The 22,430-nt window shown below is 34.8% G+C and overlaps 2 protein-coding genes across 2 annotated transcripts; both read left to right on the top strand.

The window, feature by feature from the left end:
• The first annotated feature begins 1,802 nt into the window (after positions 1-1,802).
• MS3_00000417 (uncharacterized protein) lies at positions 1,803-13,564 on the top strand. The gene is made up of 10 exons (XM_051208189.1): positions 1,803-2,426; positions 2,473-2,598; positions 5,347-5,429; positions 6,737-6,851; positions 9,329-9,431; positions 9,939-10,063; positions 10,652-10,742; positions 10,886-11,830; positions 11,920-11,996; positions 12,883-13,564. Exons 4-8 carry the CDS (start codon positions 6,745-6,747, stop codon positions 10,982-10,984), a joined length of 525 nt encoding a protein of 174 aa, XP_051066373.1. The 5' UTR covers positions 1,803-2,426; positions 2,473-2,598; positions 5,347-5,429; positions 6,737-6,744; the 3' UTR covers positions 10,985-11,830; positions 11,920-11,996; positions 12,883-13,564.
• A 1,577-nt stretch (positions 13,565-15,141) lies between these two features.
• On the top strand, positions 15,142-21,115 carry MS3_00000416 (uncharacterized protein). Its single transcript, XM_051208188.1, has 4 exons — positions 15,142-16,322; positions 17,312-17,400; positions 18,733-18,879; positions 20,575-21,115. The coding sequence occupies exons 1-4, from the start codon at positions 16,202-16,204 to the stop codon at positions 20,638-20,640; spliced, it is 423 nt and encodes a 140-aa protein (XP_051066372.1). The 5' UTR covers positions 15,142-16,201; the 3' UTR covers positions 20,641-21,115.
• Positions 21,116-22,430: the final 1,315 nt, after the last annotated feature.

The raw sequence follows: 22,430 nt of genomic DNA, 5'->3' as shown, positions 1-22,430 counted from the left end.
AGAACATTTTACTTCATTGAACAATAAATATAGTCCAGTGAGTTTTGAATATCATAACGTGAATAGAATGTCCATAAAATTGTAATTTGTTTACTGAGTAATACGACTGCGTAAATATCATAATTTAGTGTCAGCACGGACAAAAGTAATAGTCCCATTTTAGGTGATACAACAATAATATAATCACAACAACGATAATTGCCGCAATCATAATGGGATGATCCGCCGAACATACCAATGAGATTTAACACGAGGACAAAGTACCGATAAGATAATGCGGTTTGAATGTGCTCATATACCTACCGTACCGTATTCGATGAATGAGTCGGACTAGAGATTGAGCCATTTGAGTTGCTCGTCGATTTAGTCAGCCACTTAGTTGGTTTATCGGACGCGTAGATTTCGAGATGTTCACCATCTGCGCAGATTTGCAGTGTGTGTTAAGCTCGAAGTCAAGCTTACCACATCAGTGATGCCGTGATCTCTCTGATTCGATCGTATTGTCAAAACCTGCATTTTTTATCGATTTACCTGGCTTTGCTGAGTGTTCGTCAAAAGTATGGAGTGCAGAAGGTTATTCATTGATATTTATACTCAGATAAAAATAAGTTACAGACATGTGATGAATTGGATAAGAAGTGCACACACACACGCTCATATAAAAACAGTCAAGATTTTGAAGCGAATAATTAGCGAGATCAAAATGTGACTCAAGAAGAATGAATAAAGTGACTTGTCCGGGAGCTAGAATAAGCTAATGTGGGCTTGAAATAGCAACTGACACTATATATATATATCAGTTGTTTAATACATGTTCTTTTCTAAAGCCATTAAAAAAGACTATCTTGGATTGTTAAGACGTTTTTACGGAGTAACTTGTATCGACTTTTTACGTTCGGACGTTTGCTACCGAACTCCTCTTCTTTATTAACTTGTGCGTCCATTCGTTGGAATTACAGCTTTTGTACGCTTGATCCTCTAACAGTTTTAACAGCAACTTGCTTACAATAATCACAAAATATTTTGTTTAATGTTTAGCCAACTTGCTTATCCTTAGATTTATTTTATTTTAAAATAGTAATACATGTTTTGTGATCATTTATGTATGACTATAAATTTCGCAATTATAGACGAATGTCTAAAGCGTTATATTAGTATAGTAGGCAAAGGTGAACAGTGGCTATTAGTGGAATCAAGGGTGCACGTTACATTCTACTTGAAACTTGTCAAATGGATGTACCCGCATGTCAGATTTGACGTTCACACTAATGGACATAAACCCAGTTCCGTTCGCCTCAAACGCCATCGCCTTATCCACTTAGCTATCGAATAACTGTAGTCATAAATACATTGGGAACTTCAAACAACCAATACTAAAACGAATTAAAACTTCATCCCACTGCACAGGCTAGTGGCTATCTGGACTCAGTAGCTCAGTGGATAACTCACTGGCGTTTGAAGCGAACGGAACCGTGTTCCAATTCAGGAGTGAACATCAATTCTGAGGTTCAGGTACATCCATCTCGCGAGTCTCTAATTGGACGAAACGCGAGTCCTGTATCTCACTGCTAATCACCATCTATCTGTGCTTATTATACCTGTAACTTAAGGCAATATCGAGGCAACCTGCACGAAATGCACATATGTTGAATGGGACTGACCAGTTGCAGTCCTAAGCCTCCATATGAGGATTCAAAAACAATGCGAAAATGGATTGTGTTAGTAATGGTAGAACATAAATTACGCGCATCTCCTTGGTACAACACTTTTTTCTTTTAAAAATATTAATTTCTACTACGTTATCATAGTGTCGTACAAATAGAGTTTGTCAAATGTGATAAACAAATCTATCAGTGAGATTAGTCTAGAGTCGTACATAATGGCTTCATCAATTCTGAGAAGAAACCGAATCAAGCGATATTTCTGTTGGATTTCAGTGATCAAATAAAACCTCCAACTTTCACTAGAATAAATGATAGTCAATCAAAGTTTAGTAATTGTTTAATTGATCACGTCTTTTTGTTTTAACAACAAGACTGCTTTGAGATAATAATTTAAGTATTCAAAAATTTATTCAACCTACATAATATTGATTGTGATCATAAAATGTAGTGAATCTGAGAGTAATTGAGATGTAGTTTTGTTTTTCTCAAAGAAAAATTGAATTTGCAAAAAGACAACATCGTTGTTTATCATTGAATACTTACTAAAAGAGGTTACAAATTAATTAAATCTGTTTGTTTTATCATCCATGTCACCCGTAAAATCTATATAAGTTGCTCTGTGAACATATTAATACCAAAACCTCAATGGAATTTGCTTCCGTTCTGCTTATTTTTAAGAAAATGTCGTTACTGCTTATTATTTTGTATTTGTTTCTCTTGAAGGAGAGACTTGTGGAATGTTTAGTGGCACAAAACTATGCCGTAATTTTGTATTCGATTCAATAATTGTTATTACAATTATTTAAAGAGTGACAGTGAAAATCTTAAACCTAATATACGTCGAAGAAGTGAATTCATCGTTGGTGAAAAATTCCGTGTCCGAGTGGTTCTGAGTGAAGATTTAAAAAACCATTTACAGTATGATTTATTGAAGGTTAGTCAACCATAAGAATGTTATTTGCAAATACATACACGTTTTTGTATTTATACGATAGCCCAGTCGTTTGTAATTATGCATCACATGCTTTAGTTCCAAGGTTAATTCATCATTTATAGCCCCATGTTACTCATTCTATATAAATTTTATCTACGTAATGCACCGAACATAAAATGTGCGATTACGTTTGTGGATACATTTCGGTCTAATATTTAACGCATTGTTTCACTTTTTATTGTTACACTTTTCAAAACTTGTACATGCATTCAAGAACATTAGGCTGTTTAAAACGTTAGTTATTACAACTGACTTCAAGGATTCTGACATATGCTCTTAAATACGATTTATGTATTGTTTCATGGTCATACAATACATACCAACTAACTATAAAATTCGTGTTCTCACAGATGGAAGGTATAATTGAAGAAGTTGAAGTTTATAAGACATTTAATGGACAAATTATTTTATCTAAACACTGATCTCAGAAATGATAAAAATGTCAGGCCAGAAATACGAGAAAACTGCCTAAGCAAACGTAGTGTTATTTTTCGGACAATATTGTCTTCTTAAAACAAAACCAAACAGTAGATTACTACTATGCAAATATAATTCAGTCAGTCAGTCAGTCAGCTACAATGTAGGACCAGACGCACATACGTATCATTCCACGTTGTCACACCTCATAAGCACAAGAAGGTGAACGCCGAATTCATAGAAGCAGTTACTTCAATGGTATTATTATATAAAAAACATTGTGCATATTGACATAGTACAAAAAGAAAGAATTAGTTCGTGGAAAGAAAGGTATAAGGCAATGTTAATCTCAGTGTTTAAGGAAAGACAGAGAGTGTATACACCAACCCCATTGTGATCGATCTTGAGCCATGTCACATAGAGTCTTCAACCATTGGTTATGATAGTCATGCGGACCCCAACCAAGTAGTCTGCATCTACCAACATGGCTCAGACTCGAAGTTAGTGACTTCAATCACCGATCCCATGTTTTGGTTTGGCCGCCCCTAACCTTCCTCCAACCATCCACAACACTAGTCAGCATTGCACGTAGTGGTAATAGGTGTTTAGGCATACGTAACACGGGGCCCAACCATCTCAGTCGATGGAGACTCACAGCCTCATCAACTAACTTACCATCATTCCCTAATACCCTGTGCCTAACCTCACTATTACTTACCCAGTCATCTCAGCAATATTTTTAATGCATCTGTGGTCAAATACTAGTAACTTACGAGTATCATCTACTCTAATTGGCCACGTTTCGCAGCCGCAAACTAAAACAGAACGAACTGTCGCACAGTATAATCGCCCCTGAATTGATAGACCGATATCTCGCCCTCACGATGGCTGACGAATTGGCAAAAGCCAAACGAGCTTTTGAGTTCATGAAGAGATTTCGTCAGATACCAACATATTTAGGCAGATCAGACTTCCAAGATAATTTAAGTCGTCGACGCATTCGACCACTTCATTCCCTATTCTTAGTTCATGTATTCACACAGCCCAAACCTGAAGTAACGACGTGAATTTCAAAATAGGAAGAAACGCATTGCAAACGTCCTGGCATTATCGCTCAGTGCCACCAAACACTCTGCATTTTATCAGCGTCTTCGTCAAACAGAACTATATCATCTGCATATTCTAAGTCGATCAGTGCACCTCCTGGTGGGAGATCTATTCCTTAAAATTCAGTCGACGAGAACACTATTTTCAGCGGTAGGTCTATGATGAAGTAGAAAAAAATGGAAATAGTGAACAGCCTTGTTCGACGCCACCAGAGGTTGCAAAATCAGATGGTAGTTCGTCATAAGCTCTGACTCGAGTAGTACGATATTCTAGGGTTTTACCCAAGGAGGCCGGCTGGCCGATTTGACACAGCGTGTGTACGTATTATAACGCTGACCATGAGTAATAGTCATAACACGAATGATAACACTAATTACTACTTGCCTCATACTTTGGTAGATCGTTAGCTGGATCGTATGTAATTGTATCAGGACGAGGTCTTGTATTAGGCTCATTAGTAGAACCAGAGTTCCCAATCGAATTATTGCCTCGATTACGACCAGCCCGGAGTAAACTCCAAAAAGTTGACAAATGACCCCACTGATCGGAATACCAATCATCAAGCAAGTTGCCTGTCCCGTCTGGTATGGTAGGACCTTGAGGAACTATTGTTCCAGTCAGTATAGCGCAATTAGTTCATCATGATAGGCGAGCAAGATCACCAAGCTAAGGTAACAGGAAAGGCCGTAATTTGATAAGTGTATGATAAATATCAATACATTGAAAATCTGACACAAGTACATTACTATGAGTGTTTTCAAACGATAGGTGTCAGGTCTTTACCATAGAATGTGCATTGCACAATTTAGTCAACGATGTTACAGCTTGGGATTCGACAACACTTCAAATCCAGTATTAATTACGGTTATTAATTTATACATCAACAAACCATGAGTTTAAATGACTAGTCGTCTATGACCATTTCAGGTCAGAATACTGGTAGACTAATTTGGGTCACCGATTTCGTCACTCCACTTTGTCCTTCCTAAAAAATTATGAAACAGTTGAGAACCAATAAGATGTATGACTCATTGATCTGTGATAATCATTATTATGGAGTACTGAGAATCTCACCAAGATTAACAGTCACTGAATATTCGATAGTCTTCAAAACTAAACCTGTTTTCATCTTCTGTTTGATTGGAACACTTTTGTGAATTGCAGAGGCAGGTCAAAGATGCTTTGATATTCTGGACAAAGGCAATACAACCGAAGCGAATCTCTACCCAACAAATATTAATAGAACGGTTAGTTTATTAACAGTCATACAAATTGGGTAATTTCCATGTTGTGATATTGTTAGGATTCTCTTTGTTGCAGTTGACCTGTCATCCTAAACATTTATACTGATGTGTGATGTGATGTTTGTTCAGAGAACAAACCACATATATCTTCTGTCTGTTCTCTTACGGAAGTAAACTTGTAGTGTATCAGGGTCACCACTTTATAATACCAACGCCAACATCATTGAAATTCATAAAACTCATCTGCATCTATGACACAAGCTATTTAGGATTTGTCAAACATATCTTGCAGTTAATTTGACTAAATCAACAACATTAGGCAGTATAGTGATTGTGGCAAAATTATAACAAAAACGCACCCTACTCCTCTACCAGTACGCGGGTTTCAATCGTTTCAATGCACCGTACATCTGCGAAGTAAAGTTGAACACTTCCCACGTTTTGTGAAACCTTTTGAAAGATGCTAAGACATTTACTGGATGACTGGCGAACGTACAGTTTGTGAATAACCACTAAAATCTGGTTATTATCACACCTATTACAAAAAGAAACTAGGACAACATATTTATACATTTCACTGAAACTAAGACATTGATGTTACAAATACTTTTGACTTTAGAGTGAACTGATAACAGCAATACAGCAATACAGAGCGCATTGTTCAACAGATTACTGTCATCATAGTAAGCAGACAAACACACTGATATTATGTCCATCAACAATCCATCTAGTGTGATAATGCGTCCAAGAACATTACCAGTCATCAGCTCGGTCAAATAGTTTACTGGGTGCTATCGGTCAGAGTGTGGAGGAAAGCCAGTGCTGACGCGATAAATTGCATTGTTGGGAGAGGATTCCATCCCTATAATTGTTTCATTCCCAACCACTGTGTTCTGAACTCTCTGCATAGTGTCAGGGCTTTCATTAAGCAGACATCTTTTCACACCGTATATCCAGAGGTCGAGTGGTTTCTAGGAAGAGAGTCAACCAGTGAAAACCCGAACTAAGGAGGTAGTGTTTCGAGAACATCTCTGACAGAAATGAATTAAGTTTGAGTAGACTACAGCCTCGATATAAGCAACAGGTGGTTGTCAATGCAGATGGTAGCTGATCGTGTCCATTATTGTTTGAGCAACGAGAAGTTAGAAATTTATTGTGTTTTGGATACACCTCGGAGGTAAACACTGACACAAAACATTGTGGTCGACGGTGGTCGACTTCTTGAATGTGTCATTACACAATGATGTGCACTCAGAGTGATAAATAAACATTTCTTTTCCTGTTGTTTAATCTCCTTTCGAATACATTAGCAATTGCAATGAACGAGTTCGATCACAAATGCGGCCACAATATCATTACTGCGAAGGTGGTTGTAACAAAGTGTCGAAATGTAACGGTTTTGAAATCCCCGAGAAGTATCTCCAGGTCAGTTGCCCAGTTGAAATAATTGAATATTTGTCGTACCTTAAACGTGGAGATTACATCTCATCCATCATCAGAAAACATCCAATTTAGTGTAGGCAATAATCAATTCCATCCTCAACAATCCTATGAAGAACATCAGTTATTACTTCACACGAAATAAGAATTTCAGATAGTTTATAAGTTCTTGATTCGTTACCTCTGGAGTATTTTATCAGTTCACAACACTCTAAAGTGTCCGGGGAAAGTAAATCTTGTCTAGATCAACATTATTTCCAAAACATTACGGTGTAGTTAGCGTAAACCCAGATGCAGTAAGTCTACTTATTGCTTACACAGTTATATTAGTGAAATAGGCGAATCGTGCATTAAATACATTATTTGCACATCTTCTTTCAGTTTTCTTTTACGTACTTTGTGATTCTTTAAATTCTGTCGCTGTTACATTGTTACTTGTTTGCCTTCCTGTTCTCTTCAATTCCATCTTGTGCTGGCAGGTATTCCACTTCCGATTGTTGCTACATGTTACTTTTATCTGTTGGCATAGTTAGCATATACCACAACAGGATCACTAAACGTTGCATATGAATTAACATGAAAGTTATTTCAGTTGGTGCCCATTAGCATCCAGTAAGATACATTTCCGAGTGTCGTGAATTTTATGTGATAAAATTCTTGCTGCTAAACACGTACGCTAGGAAATCTCACTGCATCATACAGATAAATAACCGAACTGTCAAACTCGTTAGTTATCAATGTTATCGCTAGTCTGTTTCGGTGTGGTTAACTTTTCCATTAAATTTCATTATTACCGGGCAGTGATCATGTCATATACTGTATCATTTTCAACATCACTCTGCATATTTTTTTCTCCGTAATAATGCGAAACAGTTAATAATTGTTTTAAAAGCTAAGGGAACTCTGGGAGACACCCACACAGTGTCGCATGATGGACTGTCATTCTTAACACAAAGGTGATTTGTGCTCATTATCGAACATAGTTGAGGTACAGAGATTTGTTATCTAATTTAGATTCTATCAATCCACACTGGCTGAGGAAGTGAAGCTTCAGCGGTCGTGTTGTTAACTCGGTTATTTGGATTTTTCATGTACTATGAAGGTCACCCTTGAAAAAACAAAACACTGATTTCCAGCTTTGAACAACTTTAGGTGTACATAATAATAATCATTGGATCAGCTGTGACAACAAAAGTAGCTTAAAACATTTCGAGTACAATTTTTACGTTTTGTCCTCTGACAACTTTATGCAAACCTTTCTAATGTTCCGACTCTATAGAAATGTCGTTCATCTGAAAAAGATGTTGTGAAAAAAGTCCAAGTCAAAAAGTCAGACAAAAGTGACTTTATTCTGTTTATTCGTTCGGGTTATAATGGATCTCAAACAACGTTAGCTTCAGCTGACACTTGTCAGCTGGATTTAGACACGAATAGGTAAGTAACAGATCGGTTGGTGCGTCAAAATTATTGTTTGCGTTCGGTTAAAATCTTATACTGAGACTAACTTATCCAAATTTTAGTACCACAGATGTTCTTGAATTTCCTGTTTCATATCATTCAAGTATCACAACGTCTTAATTGTCTACCGACAATACGGACAATTCGCTGCCAAGCGAAACAAACAAGTGCAATGATTACTTCACTACCTCTCAAAAACCAATATAATTCAGATAACATGCGAGTCAACAAATTAAACCAGTTCGTGGTCTCACAGATATCGTGTTAAACATTGAGATCAAAAATGTTACTTCTTCAAACTCAGCGTCATATGCAGTACACTAGAACGAAAATTGCATTCTCTATTAGCTCTTCACTTGACAATTTTAACTAACAGATTTTCTGAACTGGCTACGATTATTCACTCATTGATTTTATACGGCCGTCGTCAGCGTTGATGAAACTTTAAATTGTGTGGCTCGATTTTGTGAAACAGGAAACACTTCTATACACGTGGTTAGCATTTGAGCGAAACCATCACAACCATTCGTGATGCCAGTGATGTCCTGAGTTAGGATTTTTGAACGGTTCACTGAAAACGTCGTACAGCGTTATGATGCAATTACCTGATCCGGTGGTGGGATGTTATCATGATCAGACATAAAAACTAGGATTGAAAAGAACAGTTGCATGTTTCTGATTCACTATGTACAGTTGCATTAGTTATATAGAAAACAATTTAGGAATCTTTCAATCACACGACAAAAATCTACTTGTTTTCAAAACACTGTTTCAGTCAAAATTTATTTGAAATTTATAAGTCGCTGCATCTTCTTTCTGACTTTTCATTATAAACTACCAATGCTCTGTGATACAATAGCTTCCGTTGTTACCGCAGTTACCTTAAATGCTGTCAACTTTTCAATGATTCGAAAGCTTGTCAGTTATTACGATTTATGCCACTTATCATTTACATTATTCCGTGCCTAATAATTGCGATTGTATTATTTTTGTTTGTAAACAAGACCAATTGCCGGTTCAATTGCAATTTTATCAGCTATGAAATATATTGATTACAACCCAGGCGAATTGAAACGAGTTATTATTCATGAATTAGGACATACATTCGTGAGTGAAACAACTATTAATTACACAGTTTACTTATTCTTGTATTGTATTCTTGTAACGATGACCATTGAAGTCACTACACAATGTGCACAATGAAACAGTATTAATAAATTATCATTATCACCTTACTCACAGTTTCGGATAATTTCTCAGGTGTAGTAACCCGCGTGATTTGCAAGGACCTGCAAACTGAAGGACAATTTCACAGCTGTAGTTACATACTTTTGTTACGTTCCATTGTGTGCAACAGAACGTTTTGTTAAGAAAAGCATAGGGATGCTAACAGTCGTTAAGCTTTCGTGAATTGATTTTAACAAACGATTGAATGCCTTTAAATTTATCGAAGAGATCAAGTGAATTGTTTTACTCCACTTTCGATGAGGATGTTAAGAAAATAGCAGAAAATAGCAATAATAAATAAAGTTACTTGACATATGCCTCTTAACGCCACTGTGAGACTCGTTCAAATGATTTCAATCAATAATAAAATATTATTTTATTGAACAGGGCTTCGATTATCAGTTGTTTCCTTACCTGCGTCATGATGATGGTAGTCCTAGAACAAAGCGTAACCAACATACTGGTGAACCGGAATTGTCAACAGATGCCAACGAAGGATTAAAAGCTGATCGGTAAGGAACATTTAAAACACTACTCGACTCTCTGTCTTAACATCTTGTGTTAACACAACACTGTCTTATTTAAAATACATAAAACGACGGAGTTCCAAACTCTTTCTCGAATCAAACTCATAGAACACTTTCTACGTAATTATTGAAAATATTTCAGTTTCCTCAAATCATGCTCAACTTTTCCATCCGAACAGTTCGTTTATAGGGTAGATAAGTATTCCATTGCAAATTACTGGCATGAAGTAACTAATTCAATCAGCAACTGGATCATCAGTTGCTCATTGGCAATGAATCGACCCCATTATGAATGACAATCAATGAATCATGGAATGTAAATTTCCCATTCAATTCCCAAATTGTTCAGGGACTGGTCTCATTTGGCATGTGCAGTATTAAAAGCCAAATACCCATTTATATGTGAGAATTTCAGTTCAGATATTCAGGTTAAGACAGACAGACAGAGTCTATACAAGCAATATAACCTTTTATTATCTTAATACTATTCACATATCAGATCAAATGACTGTATTTTCAAAGTACATTTCAAACGTTGCAGTATCAATTTACTTATTGGAACCTTGTTTTCAGAAATACTATAAAATACGTGTCCAGGACATGGCATACAGTCTCCGGTGAGAAGACGTACAAGAGAGTCGCATTAACATTACCAAGTGTAGTCGTAAGTATATCATTGACTTTACACATATTTCACTGATTCTGTGATGTTTTATTGTGGATTACTCCTAGAGCTTGTTTTATTGGCATATGAAGAGAGAAAATGTTTGTTAAATTGATTAATTTGTTCTCTCTCGCCTTAATTAGATAAATGTTATCAATGAATGTTTGGTTCAATATCATAAACAATTCACATCTATCGTAAATTTCCTATGGGAAATCAGGTGTCCTAACTGGAAATCATGAAAAATCAATTTACTTGTGCAAATATTATCATTATACTTTAACACATATATTAGCAATAGTGTGTAGAAAAACAATGGAATTCACGGTCAATCTACAAATCATAGAGTTCAGTGCCAAGTCAGTTCACTTTATACAGAGTTCGATCATTATGTCGATCAAGACACTTCATTGTACTTAGACAAACTGTTGTGTCTTACAGCCAACTAATACGCGTAGACGCGGAAAGGACGATGGAAACTGATACTCTATGCTTGGTGGTTCTCCCAATACTAACTCGCACTGAACGAGGAGGAAGTATAGAAGATCAACGACCACCAGTCCATACTTTTAAAACATTTTATTCATTCTTAGTAAATTATCACCAGTCATCCTTCGTTCGTCTATTTAAAGCTGTCCAAAAACTATCCGTACTGACCTTTGTACTGTATTTACATTGACACACACATATATGGACTGAAGGATTACTTATGTGTCTCTACCACCTCGTTCAATTCACACTTCAGTATGACTCTCATGCAACATTGGTAAGCAGTTGAACGTAACAGTCATTACTACAAATATATCTTAAAAGCCCTTCCATTTCAACATAAAATTACATGTTTCTTTAAATAAAGACTGTCGAATTGCAGTAGTTTTGTTGACTTCAACCAACCTGATCAATGTAGCCTCTTGATGTATATTTGACATTCAAACAAGAATCTAGATTAATTTATTTTTATCTTCTCTTCTTTCAAACAGAACTTTGCAAGAAATCATTTTCGATGCAATGAGCTTGATGCAGTTGATCTAGAATCCGATGGTGGCGATGGAAATAAACATTCACACTTCGAACGACGTCTGTCTATTGTAAGTTTACATTAAATTTAACAAATATCAAGTCATAAATATTCTCTCAAATGATTACTCCAACGTCAATTCTGTGTTTTAATTTTTAGGGTGAAGCTATGTCTGCTACTTGCGACATCATGGCGTCTGTTTCAGGTTTAACTCTCAGCTACTTCAAAGATACTGGGTAAAGTTCAAAACAGTGTGTTGTTGAGTGTGTGAATATGTGTATCGATGGTGAAAATTTCGTTATATTTTCTCACTATGTAACTATAAGCTTAAGACGGTGATAATTAAAATGTATTAGTTTCAAATTTTTGTAAAATGTGAACTGTTACTGTTATGCAGTCTTCCTATTCGAGATCTCGTTCTGCTGCTTGTGTGAGAACGTTGATAAATATCAGGAAGATTTATTAATTAAACTCTAATCGTAAGTGTATGGACAACTTCCCATAAGTATATGTCTATTGCTCCCGGGACATTAAAACAAATATCCGACCAATAGTGTGTATCGGTCTTCTTCGAAAGTCGAACGTTAACCCATAGGTTGCACCTGTCAGAAAATCTAACCTCTCACTTGGCCGATGACCGATCGACTGAGCGTATTCATTCATAATCATCTATATTTTCAGAGAGCCTTCTAGTCCTATAAACTATCCCATTGCACGATTTCTGAAAATGAAATTATCAGAATAATTGAAACTGAAATTAGGCATAACACTAATGTGCTGCTTAACTTCGTGATGACATTTCAATTAAATTCGCTACTTCGATTTTACACATCGTTCAAGTATTCATATAATCCTAGTAGACTGAACAAAAGATTACAATAATGAATAACAATTATGAGTTACTTTTAAATAATTATGTTCGATTAGCTGATCAACCTGATTTACTTTGATCCATTCACTGCATTATTTAAGCTTATAAATTGAACCAATTAAGATTATTGATTGTTAGGAGTTAATCGACAATTCCTGTCAGTGAATTCTTTGAACGGTCAGTAGATTATTATTATTATAAAATATGATGATGATGTTGATGATGATATCTATTAACTCTTCATCTTTCAGATGGTATAATGTAGATATTTCTATGGCTAAACCTTGGGATTGGGGCCGTGGTCAAGGATGTGAATTTATTTTCAAAAGTTGTGGTGAATTCATTAAAAGGCAAGAATATAGACAAATATTGATATACCACATTTTCCTTTTTCTAGTGTGAGGTGAATTTTGACTGACTAGGTTTGTTAAACAGATACTTAAATTACTATCGTTGTCATCAATCATCTGTCGCGGTATATTACACACAGAATTACCTATGGTCAATCTCAATCACAAGCATATAATTTTATTGTTTGTATTTCACTTTGCTGATACTAATTAGATAGAAGTTTTATAACTGCCTTTCATTCAAAATACGGTTGTAAACACAGATTTGATCTATTTCGTAAATAGTAAACTATCAAAACCACATAGCATTTGGAAGATCAAGGTCGTTGATGCATCAGTGTAATTAATCTATGATTAAAAAAAATGTAAGTAACCTAGTTATTTTTACATGAGCTGTTGTTAGAGCAGTAAAATTCCTAAAACTTAACAATATCCTTTACTGATATGTGGCTCGTGAAAGTAAATATGACTGGCCACTGAGCATGAACTAAAAGACACTTATATTGACTACTTAACTTGGAATTTCCTTCCTACTACTGATTTCTATTGCGGACTGACCCAGTATAACTACCCGTAATTCCATTGATTAAAAAGTCTTGTTAAATGTACTCTCTGATTTGTTTTATTAGCCATGAATATCTGGTATCTGGTATAATATGGTCATTCTGTGTAGATAGTATCGATCGCGTATATGGTCTAATTGCTGTAAAATCTGAGCAAACAGTTGTGGTATCGTATCACAACGTACATAGTAGAAACAAGAATGTACTTTTATTTCTGTCGTTATATCATTAACTGGCAAACACTGAATATAACTTGTATTAAGTCGGTGTCAATTGCCATTCTATATAAGTGTGGATGTCAAACTCTAGTTAGTGGGCGAAGTAAATGAAAATAAGAAGTGGTCTTTTCTCTGTTATTGAAGTCGGAATTGCGAGTTATCACTTAGTTCATAAAATTCTTAGATGTTTTAAACAAATGTAAATAGTAAACGGCTGTGGTGTCATGAAACTTGATGACTGGTGCACATAATCATAACTAAACAGAAAATAACTAAAATCTGTCAGAAATCTTTGCTCTGAATTACGGTTTAATTACGTTCTAGACACTTTAACGAATATAGATTTCCGTTGATACTCACTTGTAAATTGACCGGTCAATAGTGCCGAACTTTCTTATTTCACAGACAACACAATTCACGGTGAACATATTTTCACCGAAATATCTACTGTCATTAATTCATGTGTCTACCAAATATTTGAATGAAAGTGTACGGTGGTGAGGATTGTTGAATTTAATTGAGATAATGAACCGATCAATGTTCAACCACCTTTTAAAATCCTGGAGATACTGTGCAACCGTTTCGTCCTTCTATGAAACGCCTCACCAGTGGCACTCCAGGATCATTCATACGGGACTCAAACACAGGCATTCGTATACTCACAAACGCTTAAACTTCAAACGTTTGGACAGGCATCCGGCAGTGTTCATACCCAACTTCAAACAATCCCACGACATTGAACGGTTATATTCAATTGTCTTCGATGAGTGACTGACTCATACTGACACAGTTGAACTCCACTGGTTGCATGTTCTCGCTAAAATGAATTTTGGTCTGCTTTTATTCAACTTGCCAGATTAATTCATCATTAATTATTGAAATATATTGATACAATGTATACGGTCAATCATAACGTGGTTCACCAGTCTGTTGAACCGATTAATGAATTGTTTTTGTTTACAGTCAACGGACGTTATCACCTTGGTGTGATGAACTAAATGATGCAAATTTTGTTCACTGCATTCCCCATGTGAATGCATACGGAATATGCAATTTAAAGAATCTCAGTTTACCTCTAAACCCAGAGCATATACACTTCGATAGCCTGCCCAATATAGTGCCTTCGGAACTAAGTAGGTTTGGAGGATCTGACACTTATGCTGATCACTGTCCATATTTGTCTGTAAGTACAGTTTTATATAGTTATACATTTTAATCAACATACCAAGATTTGGATTCAAAATAAACCAGTTACAATGCAGTGATACATACGTTTTACTTTGCATTCAAACGATTAACAAACGAAACGCAATATTCACTAATCAATGTTAAACAGAATCGATCAAATAAATAATATATTTATAACAATCAACATAATACTCAATTTATTCGAAATTATCAAGTCAAAGCTTGGTAATGATACCTACAGAATCGATCAAAGTTTGTTTTGAGAAAATTAAACCCTAAAGTGAATAAATCAGTTTGAGTAATCGTTTCTCAAATTCTAAGTTAATAATTGCGAAAAATACGTATTGTTACGGCTGTGGTAATCAACTTGGACGCAGTTCACTTCAGAATACAATACTCAGTTATATATGAATTCATTGTTGTTTCCAAGCATATTTAGTGATCACAGACGACGAAAACTCACATACGAACTTTGACATTGTAGACTATTTGACTTTTAGATGATGCTATGTATAAAATCATTCAAGACCAGGATTGTACACGAATATTTTTACATATCAGTTATTTTGTTTAATTTCTAACTACCGCATTGCATCACATATTCAAAGTTTTCTGATTTACTGATCCAAATATTTCGAATTTTATCTTCAGAAAGTGTTGATCTATGCTGTACGTAAACTGTTTTATGATAAAGATGATTTCAAGTGAAAACTAACATCTGAAGCTGAATTCTAAATTTTTGAATAGCTACGTGTCATTGGTGTTACAATTAAATGTGTACGCTGAGGTTTCATTGGTATACCATACAAAACACCATGAATAAATATCCTTCACGAAATAGGACGACTCATATGAATAGTTGAATTTGTGTTGATTTATTCCATTCGGCTATTTCCGGGAGAATGTCTCCCGATGCCTAATTGACTCTGTAATCAAGTGATTTGTGAATCTTTTCCAACAATATGGATGGTAGTTGCGATGCCAAGCTGTTTTCTAATTACCGTCACCATTCAGAAAGATCACTTTTAACTGATTGTCCATAGTTTAAACAGTGTGTGTTTCGACTTCTCAACTAACCACAAAAAAATCAACCACTTCACGATTATCTGATATCAACGCTAGTAGTTGGGCAGATAGTTATTGGCAACTACTGAAAAATTACTTTCTCAACACAAAGTAGGGATAAATAGTCGAACACATTTCTAATGTTTGAGTATACAGATTTAAATTGCTCACTACTATTGTTTAATCATGAAGGTTATATACAGTGATTACAATAAACCTATTATACACCTGTTGAGATGCCTTATAATTGGTAAATCAGGAGGAGATTGTTTTGTGACTGTCATTCATAAACCGTCGAATAATTCAGGTAAGTTTGTCGTTAATTTGTGTTGCAAAAGTAATTTGTAGAATTAGGATTTAATCTAAACTGAGATTGAAAAAAGCTTGCGTATTATGACTTGGACATCATGGCACTTATGCAGAATAAACCAATGCATTTTTGAGTTGTATGGGACTCACTTCAAACAGATTACATTCTTCACAGCCCGAATAACATGGTTTTCTGATTAGGACCACGGTGTTCTAATTGATATTTTATGAACTCAGAGTTATGTGTCAATAGTTTGGATAATAATGATATATATTGCATGAAATTGAATCACCTGATTTATTTGTAAAATTCTTGTAGGATGATCAGTAGAATGTACTTTGACACATGATATGTTATCATAATTCATTGTTCTGTAAATATTTTCTTCAGATTATAAACAGTATTGATAATAAACCACAGAATTCTCACTGTGGAGATACTAATAATCAGAAGTACCCATGTGAGTTTCCTTTATTCGAACTTACTTACAATGAATACACTCAGTTATCATCACACTACTTATTACTGTGAAGTAGCGAAGTATACTATGGAACACTATAATTAGACAGTAACATTTATCTAAAAGAAATATACGGTAAATTATCACGATACCTAATGTTATTGATCTACATACAATGATATAATAAAAACGGAACTATCAGGAAAATATTCATTACGATTTGATTCATGGAACACTGAAAACTGGCTACCAATTAGTATACAGAATTTTAAACTAATTAACGTGTAACATTTCAGTATCCAGAAAATCAAGTAGTGGCCGACTAAGAGTTGTTAACTAGATTTAAACTTCTAATTCTTCTTGGTATCCACTGAGTTAGGGATTTGTTTCACTTTATTGAATGGATTTGTCTCTTCATGTATTGACCTACGTACCAGAAGTTGATAGTGAACACTTTATCCTAAAACGTTTACTGTCAGCTAACATAAGAAGGAGATTGAACTTTTGTTTTTATCTTACACTGCAGACCAGAGCACTTATAGTCCATCTTATGGAAAGAAGTCACGATGTTTTATTTATGGAAATGGCGATCTGGCATTCGCGGGTTGCTTTAAAGTAAGCTGTATATATGCTATTCGTATGAGATTTCCTTGATTCTTTCAATAATTTTTCATCAGGTGCTACAATTATAAATCCAAATTAATAATCCATAAAATTGGCCAAGATTTAAGACAGAGTACATCATTTGGATGATGATAAAAATGATAAAGATAATAAAAATAATAATAAGTTTGGGACATAAAATGAACAGTAATCAATTTACGTCACCTTATTACAAGACTTTCTGTATCTATAAATTCATCTGTTCCAGTGGAGCAAGTCAGATTGACAGATGTTCTAGGAATTTGTACATACGGGCTCGTGAACACCTCCCCGCGTGGTTAAACAAAGGTGCAGTCAAAACGATCAACAGCTCTATGTTAGACCATCTAGTTTAGACGTGACATACACCAACATGGAGCAATCTTTTGCAATAATTTACCGTGTTAACAGCAGCCTACCTAATTTTGTCAGACTGAGAATCTTACAGACGGCTGATGCAAATGCTATTGGGATCAAAAAGCTAGGGCTTTGCATCCAAAAGAAATATGTTCAGCCACTCCTTTTACCCTGGCCAACTTAGGGGCCAACAAGTTAATAATCAGTCTTATAATAAGGTGACGTAATTTGATTAATGTTCATTTTATGTCCCAAACTTATTACTAATATTATTATTATTATCATTATCTTTAAACTTGATAACCCTTTGTGGAATTTATTCAATATCCACCCCGATCTACTATATCTGACCTAATTCATATTATCTTACATATTACGTAATTTCCGACTTTTATTCCATTATTTTCTCTCTCACTCCATGTTGACCATATTTATTCTGGTCATTTATCGCACAATTCCATTTCACTTGTAAACTGATTCATGTTAACACTTTATATTAATCAGCTCCAACATTAACGATCTGAATTGATTTTATATGACAAACAACAATCCTCAATTCACATATTACAATTTCCAAATGATGTACTCTGTCTTAAATCTTGGCCAATCTTATGGATTATTAATTTAGATATGAGATAATTGTAGAACCTGATGAGACAATATTGGAAAAAAATCTTCCTTCATACAATTGTGTTTTAATATAACAGGAATTTTTCAGCGATTTCCTGTATTTCATAGTTCAGTAGAAAGTAACTTTAATGTCGTCGTTTTTGAATACAAAATAATATGAACGTATATCTTATGCAGACTTTCCAAAATAATACAACTATGCCATTTTGTTCAATCAAAGAAATTATTTATTCTCATTAGTATTTACTTCATCACCTGACATTATTTTGTATAACTAACTTGTTCATCAGAAAATGTTGATTTATTTCCAATTTCAAGGTGAAGTGTAGTCTTGAATTCAAACATCTAGTTTACTTCCGTGGTGAGTGGCGTGAATGTCCAAGAGACGGTGGTATTATGGAAATAGCTGAAGATATAACTGGTCGTGATTGGATCCAATGTCCACGTTTTCATGATCTATGCTCTGTGAGTTAAACATAGTCGATATTTTGACTGTCATTTATCTATTTCCTTATTCAGTTTGTGTAGAACGTAGCAACAGAAAACATTAACCGAATTTGAAAATGTCGATAATTAAGTTGTGATTCGTCACTTTCTATGATGAACACTTTCAATAGTGTCATAGGTGCTCACTTGTGAGGCGTTCCATATTACGACAAAACAGTTATCCGGTTCTCTGTTCTTTTTAAGTGGTGCTGTCAATGATGCTAATCTGTGGCGCATACAACTTATTAAATATTGACCATTTCAGATTAATTCATATTCCATTTGCAAAAAGCTGAGTGCACAGTATAGATTATTTCTCATAGCTAATACACGAGTGAAATAAATAATCATTACTGTAACGTCGAATTCACTATGCAATTTTAACCACGGTTAAATTAAACAGTCAGTCAGTTAAATGTGACATAAAACTCGACATGTGTATACATTGGTTCAAGTTGCCATACCTCATTAACACAATGAGATGGAAATGTTAGTGGAGATTGCAGAGTAATAGATGTTGTAACAGGATCAGTAGTAACAAAGAACAATAATCATTCAAGAAACGGTTCAAGAAGAAAACAATAACTCAGGAACTGGTAAAAGAAATTTGTGAGGAAGTCAGAAACATAGGTTCTGAAAGAGAACAAGGAGCGAAATCCAGATGCATCATTGCGAATGATTTTAGGACATCCAGTTGAAGATCTCTCAGCATTCGTTACGATGATCACGTGAACCACAACATGGTAAACTGTACCTGTTCACATGGCTCAGTTCACCAATTATTGTCTTCAGAGACTGATGACATGTTTTATTATGGCCGCCTCTAACTTACTTCTAATCTACTTCTATATCAGCCATCATCATATGTCGAGGTGGTCTGTGGATGGGTATACGTAATACATGTTTAAATCATCTCAATTGATAAAGATTTACTACCTTGTCAACTGATTTACCATAGTTATCTAGTGCTCTGTGACCAGTCTCAGCATTCTCAACTTCGTAGTCCATAAACATACTAGCAATGATTCAAAGACATCCATGATTGAATACTTACAACCTACAAATATCCTCTATTTTTGGAGGTCATGTTTCACACCTAACCATAAATTGCTCACTACATTTTATTGAACTCGATACAAATCTTCATCTGTGGTCAGTAATCAACTCTACAGAACCAAACATTTCAAATAGAAAACAATAGTGTAATATTCTGTTGTTATGAATAAGCTGAACCACGGACTAAGTGTTCTAAAATTGTTCATGTATAGTGTATGAACGAAACAGTAGACAAACGCGTAGCCACTCACATAGTCGAAAGTTTTCACCTATTTGCATGTTACAATGCGGTCAACTATAACGGAAACAAACTCATAACACGTGTACATGAGTTAGATTATTTCAGCTAATGGAACATAACTTTTTCATGTTTGAAATTAACACAACGCAAATTGAACTGTTGATAAACCAAAAATTTGTCTATCACAATTACTTACAAAAAGTGTATGAGTTTTGTTTTATCATAAATGAAAACACCAACAGCTATTGCTAAGATATGTATGATTAATTTACATTCCAAACTAAACGATTGTTAAATCGATATTGAAGATCGTACAACAAATTACATTATGATTGGATTCAGTTTCTTTCTATTCACTTTCATTCATATTTGTTTAGGTTAAAAAAATACAAGGAAGAAACGAAAGGAGAGAGAAAGAACAAAATCTTATTGCGCAATCGTAATGAAATAAGACGCGTTTTGTAATTAACGAATCACACTAGTTTTATATTGTAGTGAAATTTATCTCATGATCTTAACCATTGAAATTACTATAATATCCACAAAACCCAACTGATATTAATTTATTGTTTAAAAATCCCCATAGTATTTGAACGAAGAATATTGTTTTCGATAAATTCACTTCAGTTACTACAATTCATATATCCAAATTAGTAGTCCGAAAAATGATCAGGCAAGGGCAAAGTACATCATTTGAAATATGTGAATTTAGGATTGTTAAACAATATGGAATAAAATTGTTAATGTCGATATGACTCATATGGAATGTCAACTTGAATTAGCTTATATATTAAGTGCAATTTTAACACTCATGATCAGAACAAATATGGGTCGGATAGGGTGAGAGAAATAATAGTGTAGTTACAATTTCGATCAAATATTTGATAGAAGACTACAATGTGTAAAAGTTTTATATGAAAATAATAAGAGATGAATGCGAAATAAATGAATCATGTATTGGGAAGAATTCATAATGATGTTAAACCAATAACAAAAGCAAGATTTGGGAATAAACATAGCAATCAGTACCTTTTATAAATTTCGATAGAACAATGAAAAGAGAATGCGATGTATTTGTGCTATACATTTCGAACAATCTGGTCACACATATACTTGTCAAGGCATTTTATATGAAGGTTAATAGAAGTCAATTAAATGAAAGTTGAAGCAAAAAAGTAACAAAGGGAGAGAAACAATTTTACATCGTACAGAAAGAATAAGAAATTTTCGTGTTATCATAGTAAAACCTAAGAATCTGAAAATAACGCACTTGAATCAAGAAGTACTAGACAAGCACGAACGAATGTATTGTATTTAGAATTCGAAATCAAGCATTCAACAAGTACAATGAAATCATTAGTTCATTCAAACACCACATCCGCCACGGCTTAATTAGGAGTATAAGTGTCTGTAATTAATTGTACGTCTTCTCAAGTTCATCCTGTGTCTGTCCGACATTGTATTGAATATAAACTTTGTATTATCTATAATGCACTCATGAGTATTAGAATTAACAACCGAAATCGGAACACACTAACCTGCTTGCTGGGATTGGGTAATCAGCATCTCGATTGTGTACTGAAACCGCTGCTACCTAGGATTTGAACCATAGACTCTTAGATTACCCTCCCCCACGAAATAATGTCGGATCTTCATATCCCCAAGTTAGGAATAATGTGGCTTCATTCAAAGCATATTTCTCACATTGACTAGAGTAAACATTAGAAGTGTTTTTGTGATAAGGATAAACAGCAGTTGATATGGAACCTGCCACATCACAAGCATTGACCAAACTTGTGGCCATCTTCGTGAATTGCATCCAAACTCCTCAATGAATTTTCCACGTAACCTTGAGTATGCACTGGGTTGGGTGACGTGATGTAGTGGAATGTTTTATATCCTTGTGAATCATTTTACGAAACCTCCCATTACCGCAATCGAAATTTGTATACTTGACATAGTCTAGAAGTAGTTCCTTGAGAGTTGTATAAGGAAGCGAAATGGGCTTTTTCGGTATAGCCAGAGTTTTTAATAAGCTATATGCTTCTTTTCCGATGAATGTGAGGAAATGTGCTACAATATTAACATCCTCATCATCTGTCTTGATCATAGCCCAAACATCGAACCTTTCAAAGTAATCCTCAAAAGCATCAAAATCTGAATGTATATCCAACAACTTCACCACAGGCTTCATCGAGACGCCAATGTAATAATCAGGAGTATTTGAATTATA

This window comes from Schistosoma haematobium, chromosome 4, assembly GCF_000699445.3.
Source record: "Schistosoma haematobium chromosome 4, whole genome shotgun sequence".
Taxonomy (NCBI): Eukaryota; Metazoa; Platyhelminthes; class Trematoda; order Strigeidida; family Schistosomatidae; genus Schistosoma; species Schistosoma haematobium.
Note: the sequence above shows the minus strand (reverse complement) of the source record. Positions and strands in the feature narration are given on the sequence as shown.

Excerpts from the sequence above, each read along its gene's own strand:
- MS3_00000417 (XM_051208189.1), top strand. The coding sequence starts at position 6,745 with ATGAACGAGTTCGATCACAAATGCGGCCACAATATCATTACTGCGAAG. Across the intron at positions 10,064-10,651 it reads GAAGGATTAAAAGCTGATCG|AAATACTATAAAATACGTGT; the intron begins GTAAGGAACATT and ends CCTTGTTTTCAG. Across the intron at positions 10,743-10,885 it reads TAACATTACCAAGTGTAGTC|ATAAATGTTATCAATGAATG; the intron begins GTAAGTATATCA and ends CGCCTTAATTAG.
- MS3_00000416 (XM_051208188.1), top strand. The coding sequence starts at position 16,202 with ATGAAGGTTATATACAGTGATTACAATAAACCTATTATACACCTGTTG. Across the intron at positions 16,323-17,311 it reads TAAACCGTCGAATAATTCAG|ACCAGAGCACTTATAGTCCA; the intron begins GTAAGTTTGTCG and ends CTTACACTGCAG. Across the intron at positions 17,401-18,732 it reads CATTCGCGGGTTGCTTTAAA|GTGAAGTGTAGTCTTGAATT; the intron begins GTAAGCTGTATA and ends TCCAATTTCAAG.